The 13788-nt window shown below is 44.9% G+C and overlaps 1 protein-coding gene across 3 annotated transcripts in view; it reads right to left on the bottom strand.

The window, feature by feature from the left end:
• The window catches only part of PPP1CB (protein phosphatase 1 catalytic subunit beta), a 28994-nt gene extending 22253 nt beyond the window's left edge, over positions 1 to 6741 (bottom strand). Inside the window, exons 1-2 of one of the 3 annotated variants that reach the window (XM_028140188.2) lie at positions 6648 to 6741; positions 6286 to 6434 (exon numbers count right to left, since the gene is read on the bottom strand). In XM_028140188.2, coding sequence (XP_027995989.1) covers positions 6286 to 6337 — 52 coding nt within the window. In that variant the 5' untranslated portion in view covers positions 6338 to 6434; positions 6648 to 6741. The other 2 variants (XM_028140187.2, XM_008162278.3) reach the window with 2 other exon arrangements.
• Positions 6742 to 13788: the final 7047 nt, after the last annotated feature.

The raw sequence follows: 13788 nt of genomic DNA, 5'->3' as shown, positions 1-13788 counted from the left end.
AAGGAAAGTAACTGCCCTGGCCAGTGTGACTCAGTTGGTTGAGCATCGGCACATGCGCAGAAAGGTTGCCCGTTTGATTCCCAGTCACAGCACATACCAGGTTTCAGGTTCAATCCCTGGTGGGGATGTGTGCAGGAAGCAACCAATCGCTGTTTCTCTTTCTCTCACATCGATGTAACACACATAGGGAGGGCTAGACAATCCAGGAGTAGAGGAAGGAGTGCCCTAGCCCTAAGGTTCTCAAAGTGTGACTCCTTTTTAATTGTGCTGACATCTGCACCAAGTAAAAGCAATGGCTGGTAAAACTGCTGGTACCCAGCACAAACCAAATCAGTGCTGTCTAACTGTACTACTGTAGTCACTAGTGTGGTTACTGCCATGCACTTTTAGTAAACATAAAAAAGCCCAGCTTCACTTAAGAATACCCTTAATGAAGCAGTAAAAACAATTTTATTACATCTCCACCACTGAGTATACATCTTTCATATTCACTATGATGAAATACGAAGTACCCATAAAACATTTCTGCTGCATACCAAAGTACAAGAGCTGTCTCCAAGAAAAGCACTCATGTGACTGTCTTAGTTTGCAGCTGATCTGGCCACTCCCCTCCACCCCCAACAGAACATCTTTTTTACTAGAAAGCACAACTAACAAACTATGGTTATTCACACTTAGATATTTAACAGATACTCTTGAAAATGAACAAAGTGTGCTTGTCATTTCAAGGAAAACAACTGACAGCATTTGCTGCTAATGTTACATTTCAAGCTTTCAAGTGAAAATTAAAATTTGGGAAACCTTATATCCAGCACCATGAACCTGACAGCTTCTCCATACTTAAGGACTCTTCTAATATCTTGTTATAATATTAACAAATGTGATTTTTTTGATATCACAGAGGTGTGAGTACATTTGAAATCTACATAATTCAGTTTAACCAGTGTTCTCCAAATGACCAATGCATATTACAAAGTCATGTGTAAGACCCATTTAAAGTACAAGATAGATCAATGAATAAACTGTTAAGAAATTACCACTTGTATATTTTTGGTATATGTTAAAGAATTCCCACAATATATAACAGATGTCCTTAAACTTATGAAAAGTAACTTTGATTTCTCTAAATCTTGAACATAGGGGGTAGGATCAGGGGAAAAGTAAAAATAGTGTTAGACAAGCCAAGAAAATGTCTTGGTCAGCCTGTAATTGACAGGCTGGGAACTCAGGGATATTGTGATGAACATTCTAGGGATAGAATTCCTTTATAGTGAAAAAAAACTGTGCCAAAACCTCCAAATTATACAGTGTCAGCACAAATGAAGAGCCAAAGACAATGTTCCCACTAGATTATGCATATAGTATAAATTCCTCTCCTTGTCCTTGCACAAATGTGGGTAAATTTGGGAAGGGAGAGCCCTGAGGCCAGTGATTTTCAGGAAGGTTATGTATACCTTCAGAAGTCACTGTTACACATGTGAATAGTGCAGAGACAGGATAAGGACAATTGTCACTGCCCTTTAACTACTTTTTCCACTATATAACAAGTACCACTGATACCAGAAACTGAACTCATCCATCAAACTAGGAAAGGACTAGCTACTAATTATTTATACTTCTTTATCTTCAGAATTAGTGTGTGCACTTTTAGTCTTCTACCCTTAATTGTGGAATAAAGACTTTATTTCCATTTAAGCATTTTCATTTTATCCAACAGATACAAAGTCTCTATTTTATGGCATATTTCAGAGACTGAAGTATGAAAAAAAAAAATACTTTTTCACTTACTAATAACAAGACTTCAAAGGTAATCAATTCAGTCTGGGGGAATATGGAGGGTGTACCAGAAGGAAGAATTATGACATTTATCTCTTTCCCCTATCTTCTCTGATCCTCCATTTTTCCAGGAAGAATAAACTGTGAAATAGCTATTTATAGCAGGTATAGGAGCAATGATTGCTGCCTGAGGTTATAAAAATATGTACCCACACAAGAACAGAAGATTCCACCATATCACTGCTAAGCTTCCTGACATTCACAAACCATTTCTCTTAGCATCCCTATACCCCAATCCCAAGACTTCCAGGATAACCTTTGTTTCAGAAACACTTAATGACATTTTTGTTATTATTTCTAAATATCTTGACATTCTTTTGCACCTACATTATTTTACTTCTGTAGAGTTGTTTAAGAATGCCTGTCATTGGGATGGATACCCTGTTAAACAATAAATGTGGAGAATAAGATATGAGAATAAAAGCCTATCAGATACAATTTACTAATTCTAAATCTTAATATAACCTGTCAATGGGAACATACCCTCAGGTGAGGATTAAAAAAAAAAAAAAAAGCATATCCTATGAAAGACACATCTTGAAAATGCCTAAAGAAAGTTGTCATTTTTTTCTTGGTGAAGGGACTGGAGTCCATGTTGATGAAAACACCTTCGTGGCTGTGGTGACTGGTAGTGGCTGCAGCAGCGGGGTGATGGGGCCGGTGCCTTCCCCTGATCAGCCCAGTTGCCTCCCACAAAGGAGAGTGGGGAGTGGGCCTAAGCCATCAATAGGACATCCCCTGAGGGCACCCAGTATGTGAGAGGGGGCAGGTTGGGCTGAGAGACCCCCAACCCCAGTGCACGAATTTCGTGCACCGGGCCCCTAGTATGAGAATAAAAGCCTATCAGATACAATTTACTAATTCTAAATCTTAATATAACCTGTCTTTAGACTCAAATGTAAATAGATGTTTAAATCCCAATAAATCCTAATCTTGGACTTAGAAATTTACCAGAAAAGCTCCAGCTCTCCTTAAATAACAAAACAGAAACACTTCTGAGCTATTCAAACTGTCAAACTTTCCCTCACCTGCTGGAAGTAACTAATGGGAAAACAGTCTAAATTTCTGAATCAGTTAAAACCTGTACCACTTTATGCCTCCTCTAGCTTCTCATCCAAGAAGCAAGAGAAGAAAGTACCCCTCAGATGATCTCCCCTGCTCCCCAACCTGCTCTTTTCTAACAGACTTGGCTTTGGATCTATACACACTTTCTCTGCAGAAGCTAAGGCTGCCACAAGCAACTTAACACTTCCTTCAAACTGCCTAACCTTTAGATTACTCGGTCATAATTAAACAATTTACTCAGAAAAAAAGGCTTTAAACAGTCTGGCAGTTCCAAAAAAGGTTAAATATGGAGTTACCATATGATCCAGCAATTCCACTCCTAGTTACATATTCAAGGGAACTGAAAACATGCACCCACAAAAACCTGTACACTAATATTCATAGCAGTATTATTCACAACAGCCAAAAAGGGAAAACAACTCAAGTGATGAATAGATACAATTAGTTATTTTATACAATGAAATATTCATCCATAAAAGGGATGAAATACTGACATGTGCTACAACATAGGTAAACTTTTAAAACATTAAAAGAAGTCAATCACAAAAGACCACATATTATACACTTTCATTTATATCAAACATCCAGAATAGGCACAATCCCGACAGAAAATAGATTTAGCGGCTGCCTAGTGTGGGGAGAGGGGGAAGTGGGATGAAGAAAAAAAGAAAGTGTTGGCTAATGGGAACAGGGTTGTGCCTGAGGGTGGAAACATTCTAAAGTTGGCTGTGCTGCCCTGCTGGCGATGCTCAGTGGTTGAGCGGACTTAGGAACCAGGAGATCATGGTTCGATTCCTGGTCAGGGCACATGCCGGGGTTGCAGGCTCCATCCCCAGTGTGGGACCTGCAGGAGGCAGTCGATCAATGATTCTCCCTCACCATTAATGTTTCTCTCTCTCCCTCTCCCTTCCTCTCTGAAATCACTTAAAAATTTGAGTTAAATTCAACTATCATGTGACATCACTGAAAAACAAGGCAAACACAAAAATTTTTATTTGAAGATAAAATTACTTACTTATAAGAAAATCCATGTCTGTTTTGGATGTTTTTTAATGGGTCTAGATTTTGGAAGAGGAAAGGAGAGGAGGAACCTGGAGAATTTAAGAATCTCAGGGAGGCACTGTCAAATATACTTTCCTGGATTAAGAAGCAAGTAATGAAATTCTTTACTGATGGGTGTGATGAACATGAACAGAGAGAAAGCTAAAAAAACTCCCAAATCATTTGTTTATATTAGGAGTTTCTTGAGTGAAGAAACTGTTTTTCTTTGGATTCCTGGTGACAGGCACAAAGCAGGTCAATGTCTGGTAATTTAAAAAGGGAAAAATGTCTTGGACTAGAACTCTCACCAATTAAAGAAAAATGATCACCCAAACCCAAAACCAAACATTTATGTAATTTGAACTCACAAAAATAAATGGAATCATTCACTCATTCTATTTTTTACACCATATCTTTTTTCCAATAACCTTGAATAATCCACTAATAAAAGTTCTTAATTATCTATAATCATAAAAAGGTGCATTTGCCTTAAAAGGTTCCAGATCAAACATTTAAAAACATGTAAGTCTATTTTGTTTTATGCCTATAAAGTATATAAATATGTAAGTATATGAAAAATAAAAGTGAAGAAGTTGAGATACAAACATCAGATTTTAAAATTATTTAAATTTACAAGCTGAATTTAAAATGCATAAAAACAGATGTGGGCCTAAACGAAATTTCCCCCCAAATTAACATATTAAACATTTTAAAGAGCTATATTACTCTCTTAGAACAACACACAGTAACAATATACAATTTCTTTCAAAGCAATTGTCTCACTCAGCAAGAGGTTCACGTCTGTTCAAGTCCACAAAGTCTTAGGTAGTGAACACTAACTGCAGGCACCAGGGGGCCTCCCAGGAATAACTTGGTAGTAAAGGAAAAGGTAAATAAGAAGGAGTTCCTGGGAAAACTGCTCCTTATTCAGACTTAGATGGCTGGAAGGCTTTCACATCTGGAGCAAATATACTGTAGTTTGTTACACAACCAGTATGAGGTACCCACAATGGTTTAACCCAGTGGTCGGCAAACTCATTAGTCAACAGAGCCAAATATCAACAGTACAACGATTGAAATTTCTTTTGAGAGCCAAATTTTTTAAACTTAAACTTCTTCTAACGCCACTTCTTCAAAATAGACTCGCCCAGGCCGTGGTATTTTGTGGAAGAGCCACACTCAAGGGGCCAAAGAGCCGCATGTGGCTCGCGAGCCGCGGTTTGCCGACCACTGGTTTAAACGAAAAGAAAGAAACTAGCGCCCCCCTTTCCCCAAAATCATCATACAATCTCTGATGCTTTTCCAAATATAAGTATATTGCTACACTGTATCAAACAATTACCTTCAGGTAATCTGAAAACAATCAACAATCCTTTGACGGTTTCTGGCAGAAAGAACTCATTTAAGGCTTATTTTCTCTCTATATATATTCATAAAGCAATTAGTGATGACGCAAATTTTAGGGTAAAGGGATTCACCGGGAGGAGATCGCGATTAGCTGTGAATAATAAATATCCTGGCCTCTCCATCTCTTCACTTTCCTCCGATCCCCAACCAACATGAAACTATTCAATAAAAACTGAAGGGTCCAGAAACTTCAAAAGCTGCGAAGACTTGTAAATACCTTTTAACCCAGGAGAGGCCGTACCATAGACCCTTCCTGAGTTTGTGCAGAAATCAAATCCTCAAACCCGAAAGCTAGTACCTTCAGCAAACGTGTCTACACATTCCATTTTTCTTGCGAGCATCTTTCACTCGCTCAAACACCTTTTTACTATTTTTTTTAAAAAAGCAAAATAATACATGGGAGGTATTTAACTTCCGTTGTTATCCCTCTCCTTAAACAGAGTTCTTCCTATAGCATCATATAAAAATGCAGAACAGGTCAAATAATCGTCTCCAGAAGGTTTTTATAAAATTTACTCCGGAACTGGACTCCGAGGCAGCCAAGGGCAAAGCACAAAAAGAGCACAGAAAGACACGTTCCACGGACGCACAATACGGGCGCACGCCTCCCGGCACCCTCCTTGGGAAGGGTCACCCGGCACCCCGGGCTCCTCGCACCCCAGGCCGGCGCGCCGCCGTGCGGGTCCCCGAAGGTCCGCGGGGACACTGCCCGCCGGCCCGGCCCGGCCTGGCCACCCGCGGCGACACAGCCTCTTGCCCAGCCTCCCGCCCAGCCTCCCGCGGGCCGCGCTCCCCGAGGCCGCGGCCCCCCGGCCAACCAGCCTCTTCGCCCCTCCACCGGGCGGGGAGGCGGGGGGGTCCCCTGGGTTTCCGCAGCGGAGGGGCGTGAGACCTTAGCGAGGCGCCCCCTCCCCGCGGCCGCGGCCCCGCACTCACCCTCCAGCAGCCGGGTGATGAGACTGTCCACGTTCAGCTCCCCGTCCGCCATCTTGTCGGCACCAGACGCTGCTTTCCCGCGGCCGGAACCTGGGCTTCTCGGCGGCGGCGGCGGCGGCGGCTGCGGCGACCGCTCGGCGTTCCCTCACCTACAAGTCACGCGGCGTTTCGACCCGGTTCCAGCTCCCACTTGCCCCCGGCCCTCCCCCCACCCCCTCCCCACCAAGCAGTGGAGCGCGCGCACTCGGAGGCACACACGGTAAATAAATAAATAAACCAGCGGGGGCCCCCCACAAACCGGGCCGCGTCAGACCCAGCGCCGCCTCGTCCTCCTCGGCACCGCCCAGATCCGCAAAGCTCACCAGCGCCTCCGACGGCCCCGACTCCACACGGCCCGGCCCCGCTCCGCGCCACGCAGCCCGGCGCAGGCGCACGGCGCTCTCCTCCGCGGCCACCCGCGCCTGCCGGCCTTCGCGCAATCGCACTGGACGCGGTTCTCCGCCGCCGCGTCCCCTGCGCTGAATCGCGGCGGCGGCGCAGGCGCCCCGGCGGCTCCCGGGGTTTGGCGGCGCGGAGGCGGCCCTGACCTTCCCGCTTCCCAGCCGCCCAGGCCCGGGCGCTGCGCAGGCATTGTTATGGTGCCCTTCCCGCCTCGCGTTTTTTTTTTTTTTTTTTTTTTCTTTCTTGGCTTCATTCCCTGTTTTGCAAACAATTCTTCATGTTTCCGTTAATGGGGAAACGCGGAATGCATTACCCATGTTTGAAGCAGCAGCAATAGAGGCAGTTGGAGCCGCCATAAGGTTCAAGAGTAGGTGGGTACCAAGAAGAGAGAAGCCTGGTGTGGCAGATACTGCCCTGAGGAGGCTCTTGGCCTTGGTGTGAGCAGTGGCCTGTGGGCCGAGGGGAGGCCATCAGTTCACTAGCCGCGCAGAGGCAGAGACAGGAGAAGGCTGCCCGTGGCGTAGGAGACATTGATTCGGCCAGACCGTGGCCAGCAGCCCAGCAGCCCTATAGAGTGCCCAAGCCTGGAGACTAGCAGGCGCTGGAGGAGGGGACCAGGTAGTGCTGCTGATTGCATGTAGGAAACTGCCCCCCCACTCTTTTTGGACATGTGGCAAGACTTAGGAAAGGGATCCTGCTCCTTGTTTTCTAGGATCCCCTTCTAACAAACCCAAGGGCAAATATTAGCTGGGACTCCCAATCCAGTGGGGCTTTATATAGTGGTGTGCTGGAGCCAGCTTACACGCTCATGAGAGCCAATGGTTAAACTTTCAGGAATTTTGCAAGCCAGTTGTTAAACTGGCCCCTTGCCCACAGGCCCCTCGCCCAGGCCGCCCCACACCCCAAGGGAACCCCCACCCTGATTGGAGAGGGTGCAGGCTGGGCTGAGGGACAGACTCCTCCCCCCCCCCCCCTGCACGAATTTCATGCACTGGGCCTCTAGTCCTATCTAATAAGGAGGGAATATGCTAATTGACTGCCCTGCTGTCACAGATGGCGACACCCACAGCCATAAGATGGTGGCACCCAGTCCCCTCAGCCCCCCAGCTGCCCAGGGCCAGCCCCAGGCGTAGGCAAGCCTCGGATGGCGGCTGCCCAGCTGCCCAGGGCTGGCCCGAGGTGCAGGTAACCAGGGCCAGCCGAGGCTTGCACTGCCGGCAGTGGCAGCAGCAGAGGTGTGATGGGGCGTTGCCTTTCCCTGATTGCAGGGTTGCCTCCCACCCATGAGGACTCCCGGACTGTGAGAGGGGGCAGGCTGGGCTGAGAGACCTCCCCCCCCCCCCCCCCCCCCCCCCGCTCCAGTGCCTGAATTTTCTTGCACCGGGCCTCTAGTATAATGATATGCTGCTATGCATCTCCTTTCAACTCCTTGTTCAGTGACATCATATTGACAGGGAGTTTTTACAATAAGTTTTGCTAATTTCCTTATTGTAAAATTAATGCTATAAATTTGTAGGTTTTTTTTTTTTTTTTTCATCAGAGAGCTGGTTATTAAACATTTACTAGCACACCACTAGGCTTAGGGAGACTTGGGTCATGCATGTCAATATTCTTGGGTAATTCCAGAAATGTCTGGAGGAAAATTGGACTTCCTAAGTGCAAGGGGCTTGGGGAATCAAAAGTTGAGGTCTTAATACAATCATGATCTTATTTGTACTGACTAACAGGAAATACCTGGGACAGATCAGTGCCATTTAGAATAGTGCTCAGAGGAATCCAACCATCACTGTGCTGGATTGTCCTCAAAGAAGGCACTTTGGAACATAGTGAATAGCAGCCTCATTTCTTTTAGTAAACATGGCACAGACTTTCAAGGGATATTTTTATATACCTTTCAATACTGACCAATATAGTGTAATATTTGAAAGTGAATAGGTTTAAATAGCAAAATGTGGAGGTTGTGACGGTGATATACAGCTCTTTGCAGCCCTGACTAATCCCAGATAGCTTATAAATCAATGAATGGATATTTAATGGGCTGCCCTTCCATAAATATGATTCCTTTTAATCAAGTCTTTAACAAGTCTTAAGTGGCAGCAAGTCTAAATTTTACCAAATATACGTCAAGGGCAGTATATCTTTTGTGGTTAGCTCAATTCAAAGATATTGAGACACCATACAACAACATGTGCATCAGTCGGAGGCCACCCCTCAATCCAGAGCCAGGTTACATGGTACACTTGGACAGGGCCAAGATTTTGCCTTAGGATTTAGTTTTGGTTTCATTTCAATACACATATTAGAGAAGAATCAAGCACCAAAGTTAGCAACTAGGTCATGTTCTCAGTCATTTTAGTGCAAAAATTATAAAGCCAGGTATTACCAAAAGCCTCTCCCCCTGCTCTTGGCCAATAACAGTACCCCCCCCTCCGCCTCCCCCACCTACACACATACACACACACTTCCGACCTCCCAACACACACACAACCTCTCAGTGGAGCATTGTCTCTTAAACTAACTCTCTATTGTTCAAGATAAAATGATTGCAAAATAAATGCCTAGTAACTAAAAGAGCTAGTTGGCTATATAGAACTGTTAACTCTAAGGCAATTAACACTGGATGGGCAGCCACCACAAAGGATGACTATTTAATTTTTGAAGAGTTGATTGGTGGCCCTTCTTTTTCTTATAATTAGATTACAGGGTCAGCTATCTATTTAGGTCATTCCAAGTTTGTTACAGTAAAACCATGTCATCTACATATATGAGATTGTTTCTCTGTCAGTGTTCTCTGATTCTGCTCATTCAAACAGGATACCAGGAAATAACTAAATGTGCTTGACGATGAAGAAAAGTATACAAAAATTTGTTTCAAATACAGTAATTTAAATATTTTATTTCTAATGATATTTTCTCTCCTCATGCTGTATATTTAAATTATGTGAGGCATCTTTTCAGTTGGAGAAGTTTTACTTCTGAATAGTTTTGTAAGTCTCTGTTTTAATTAGTTTTGGCAAACAAAACAAACAAAGCATTAAGTTTTCTAATCCTATCTAATAAAAGAGTAATATGCAAATTGACATACCTCCACTACACCCACAAGCCATGCCCACCAGCCAATCGGGAACAAATATGCAAATAAACCCAACCAAGATGGCTGCAGCCACAGAGAGCAGGAGGGAGGCTTGGGTTTCCCCAGCAATGGAGGAAGCCAAGCTTTCTGCCTTCCCTTGCCGGCCTAGGCCTCCACTCAAGGCTACAAAGTTTCAATTATAGAAGATACATAAATCAAAACAGAAATGGCGGCAGCCACAGAGCTGGAAAGAGCAGGAGGCTTGGGTTGCCCCCGGTGATGGAGGAAGCCAAGCTTTCCACACACCCTGGCGAGCCCAGGCCTCCACTTAAGGCTACAAAGTTTCAATTATAGAAGATACATAAACCCCAACAGAAATGGCTGCCGCCACAGAACAAGCAGGAGGCTTGGCTCCACTCCAGGCTACAAAGTTTCAATTATTTAGAAGATACCTAAATCCCAGATAACTGCTTCCAGCCTATGCTTGGGTCGCCAGGGGGTGTGGCTGGCCTGCAAACCACCACAGGCCCCTTACCCAGGCCGCCCCACACCCCAAGGGAACCCCCACCCTGATCTGGAACACCCTTCAGGGCAAACCAGCTGGCCCCCACCCATGCACCAGGCCTCTATCCTATCTAATAAAAGAATAATATGCAGATTGACCATCACTCCAACACACAAGATGGCTGCCCCCATGTGGTCAAAGATCCTGCCCCCATGTGGACACAAGATGGCCAGTAGGGGAGGGACCAGGCCTGCAAGGGAGGGCAGTTGGGGCGATCAAACCTGCAGGGGAGGGCAGTTAGGGGTGACCAGGCCGGCAGAGGAGGGAAGTTGGGGGTGACCGGGCCTGCAGGGAAGGGCAGTTGGGGGAGACCCAGGCCTGCAGTGGAGAGCAGTTGGGGGGGGGGGGACCAGGCCTGCAGGGGAGGGCAGTTAGGGGCAAACAGGCTGGCAGGGGAGCAGTTAGGCATCAATCAAGCTGGCAGGGGAGTGGTTAGGGGGTGATCAGGCTGGCAGGCAGAGGGGTTAGGGGCAATCAGGAAGGCAGGCAGGAAAGCAGTGGGGAGCCAGCAGTCCTGGATTGTAAGAGGGCAGTCAGACATCCCTTGAGGGGTCCCAGATTGGAGAGGGTGCAGGCTGTGCTGAGGGACACCCCCCCCCTCCGTGCACAAATTTCGTGCACCAGGCCTCTAGTGTAGTTATAAAATGAATAGCTCTCCCCTAAGAACACATTAAAATTAATGGCATGTATCTTCTAAAACTAAAACCACATATGTCTGTGAAAAATATTTATTGGAATGACATCCAACGCTGATAGGTTCTTTAATGTGGGACACACTGGTTAAATAGAATATTTATGAATTATTACTCAAGTCTATTATAAATAAGTTATTAATTGAAGTGACCCAATGGTACTTGCTATTTAAGGAAATCTTACAGTGAATGGACCTCGAAAAGAAAGTGAATAATGGACCAATTAAGTATTTATGAAACATTTAGTATTTTTGATTCTGTGCTGAGGAAGTCATGATCTTCCCAACTTCTCGGTGGTTTAACGACCATGTGGGGAAAGGAGCACACAATGATTTGGATAGCGGGAAAAACGTTGGCTTGGAGGTAGGAGACCAAAGTAGCTGAATAACTGTAGACAAATCCCTCTGTCTTTCTGAACCTTGGCTGCATTAACTACAAAATCCGTCCATTTAATAAATGATCTCCAAAGTTTCTTCCAGCTATAAAAAGTCTTTGATTCTGAAGTACACAAAAGAAACCCAAAATGTAACGCAATATTGTACAGGCCGTCCCCAACTTAGGAACTGGATCAACTCCAAAAGGTCAATTGTTTGGAACACAGAATATATTTTCCCACAGAGACTGCGGTACAAATAGTGGTTAAATTCCCAGATCTGCCTGCAAAATCAATTTAATTCTTAATGTAACTGTAGAAGAGTATCCATGGTAATATGGACTCTAACCACCAATTATAGCAGAGTTTTATGGGAAAAAGCCAGTGAGGATTCTAATTTGGCATGGCAGAAAACATCTATCAGTGTTTTCCACCACTCTGAGCAATAGGCATGAATACAATTCTAATTCACAGCAGACCTGGGCCATAAATTTCAACAAAGGCTGGGCTGGCAGCTGGGAGAATGAGAGAAGCTCTGATATTTCTGATCTAATAGTGGGAGAGGGGGTGGGCTGAGGACAGTTCATGATGTCTGGGGTTTGGTTGCCAGGAAGGAGGATTTGGCTCCAACCCAAAAGATAAGGAATGCAAGGGCAGAAGGAAAAAAAATGGAGTGAGCGTATGTGCTGGGAACTTAGAGAGAGAGAGAGAGAGAGAGAGAGAGAGAGAGAGAGAGAGAGAGAGAAGAGAGATTTACTTTTAATCTCACTCTTCAGTTGAGGAAATTGAGATCCAGGAAGGTTAAATTGCATTGACTTAATAGTAAAACTGTCGGGCCTCGGGGGGAGGGTAGGGAAGGGTGGGGGTAAAGGGGGAGATCAACCAAAGGACTTGTGTGCAGGCATATGAGCCTAACCGGCGGTTAAGGACAACAGGGGGGTGGGGGCATGTGTGGGGAGGGGGTGGGATGGGAATGGGGGGACGAGGACAAATATGTGATACCTTAATCAATAAAGAAATTAAAAAAAAAAATAGTAAAACTAGTACTTGAATCTGTACCAAGCCTGGATATCTCTCTCTCTCTCTCTCTCTCTCTCTCTCTCTCTCTCTCTCTCTCTCTCTCTCTCTCTCTCTCTTTCTTCTTCTTCTTCTTCTTCTTCTTCTTCTTCTTCTTCTTCTTCTTCTTCTTCTTCTTCTTCTTCTGACTTTTACTTGAAAGCTCTCACACTCTGTAAGAGTCTACTTGTTTCCTCCTTTCTCCTTCCTGTGCAGGAATCCTTAAGAGCCCTGCATCCCCATGCCCAGCCTCGTCCTACTTTTTAGCCTCTGGTCTTCCAGGACAGCCTGGTCCACCATGAGCACAACAGTTTTCCGTTTGGCTCCAACGTGTTTTAACAGTGCCACCAGCTTAAAGAACAACTTTCTAGTTGCTAAAAAGGTTGCTCTGGCCCCTAGTACTTTAGTGCACGTTTGAACAAACCACTCAGAGAATGAGAGTGAATACCAAACTCTAGTAACATTGGGGTTCTTCTAGGAGTGGCTGGGAGGGCCAGTGTTTCAAAGGCCAGCTGTCGGGCGTCGCTCCTTTGTCAGAAAGAAGGCTTCTGGCTGGAGCTTCCTAAGTGTACCATGTGCTGGGGATTTTTACTGACATCACATTTAATCCCCCTGACAATCCTGTGCCAGAAAGATTTTCCCTTATCTAGATACAGGCATGAAGGCTCAGACAGAGGCTTTGGTTTGCCTCTAGTCACCAGGGCGGTCTGGTTCCCGTTTCAGCCCTGGCTGGAACAACCAGGCAGTGTGGCTTAGAGGTTGGGGCTAGTTAGGTGGACCAGCTCTGGGACACTGTTGTGAGAGGAAGTGAGAAGTGAGTGGATGGTGGGTTTGGTCAATGGCTGTAATCTGCTTTCATGGTAGGGATAGTTAACTCACAGGGGTGGGTAGAATATGGGTGATTTCTCAGTGGGGCAGAGTTTTCAGGAATGCGAGGGAAGGAGGGGTCATTCTTGGCTACAGCCAGAGGAAGGTGGGTAGTGATACATGAATGCAGCGGTTTTCAACCTTTTTCATCTCATGGCACACATAAACTAATTTCTAAAATTCCGCGGCACACCAAAAAAATATTGTATCTTTTGCTGATCTGACAAAAAAAAAATAGGTATAATTTTGATTCATCCACACAAGATGATTAGTGTTGCGTTGGCAGTTGTCATTTTTAAAAATTTTACAATCTAAGGGAAAAGAGGTCAGTGCCCCTGACTAGTCAGGTATTGCATGTTTTAAACATTCTTGCTGCAGGTTGAAAATTGCTGCATTAATGTCATTTTAATTTGTGTTTTTTAAAAGTATATTTTTA

The sequence above is a fragment of the Eptesicus fuscus genome, chromosome 16, assembly GCF_027574615.1.
Source record: "Eptesicus fuscus isolate TK198812 chromosome 16, DD_ASM_mEF_20220401, whole genome shotgun sequence".
In the NCBI taxonomy this organism is placed as follows: Eukaryota; Metazoa; Chordata; class Mammalia; order Chiroptera; family Vespertilionidae; genus Eptesicus; species Eptesicus fuscus.
This window is presented reverse-complemented; position numbering and strand designations above follow the sequence as displayed.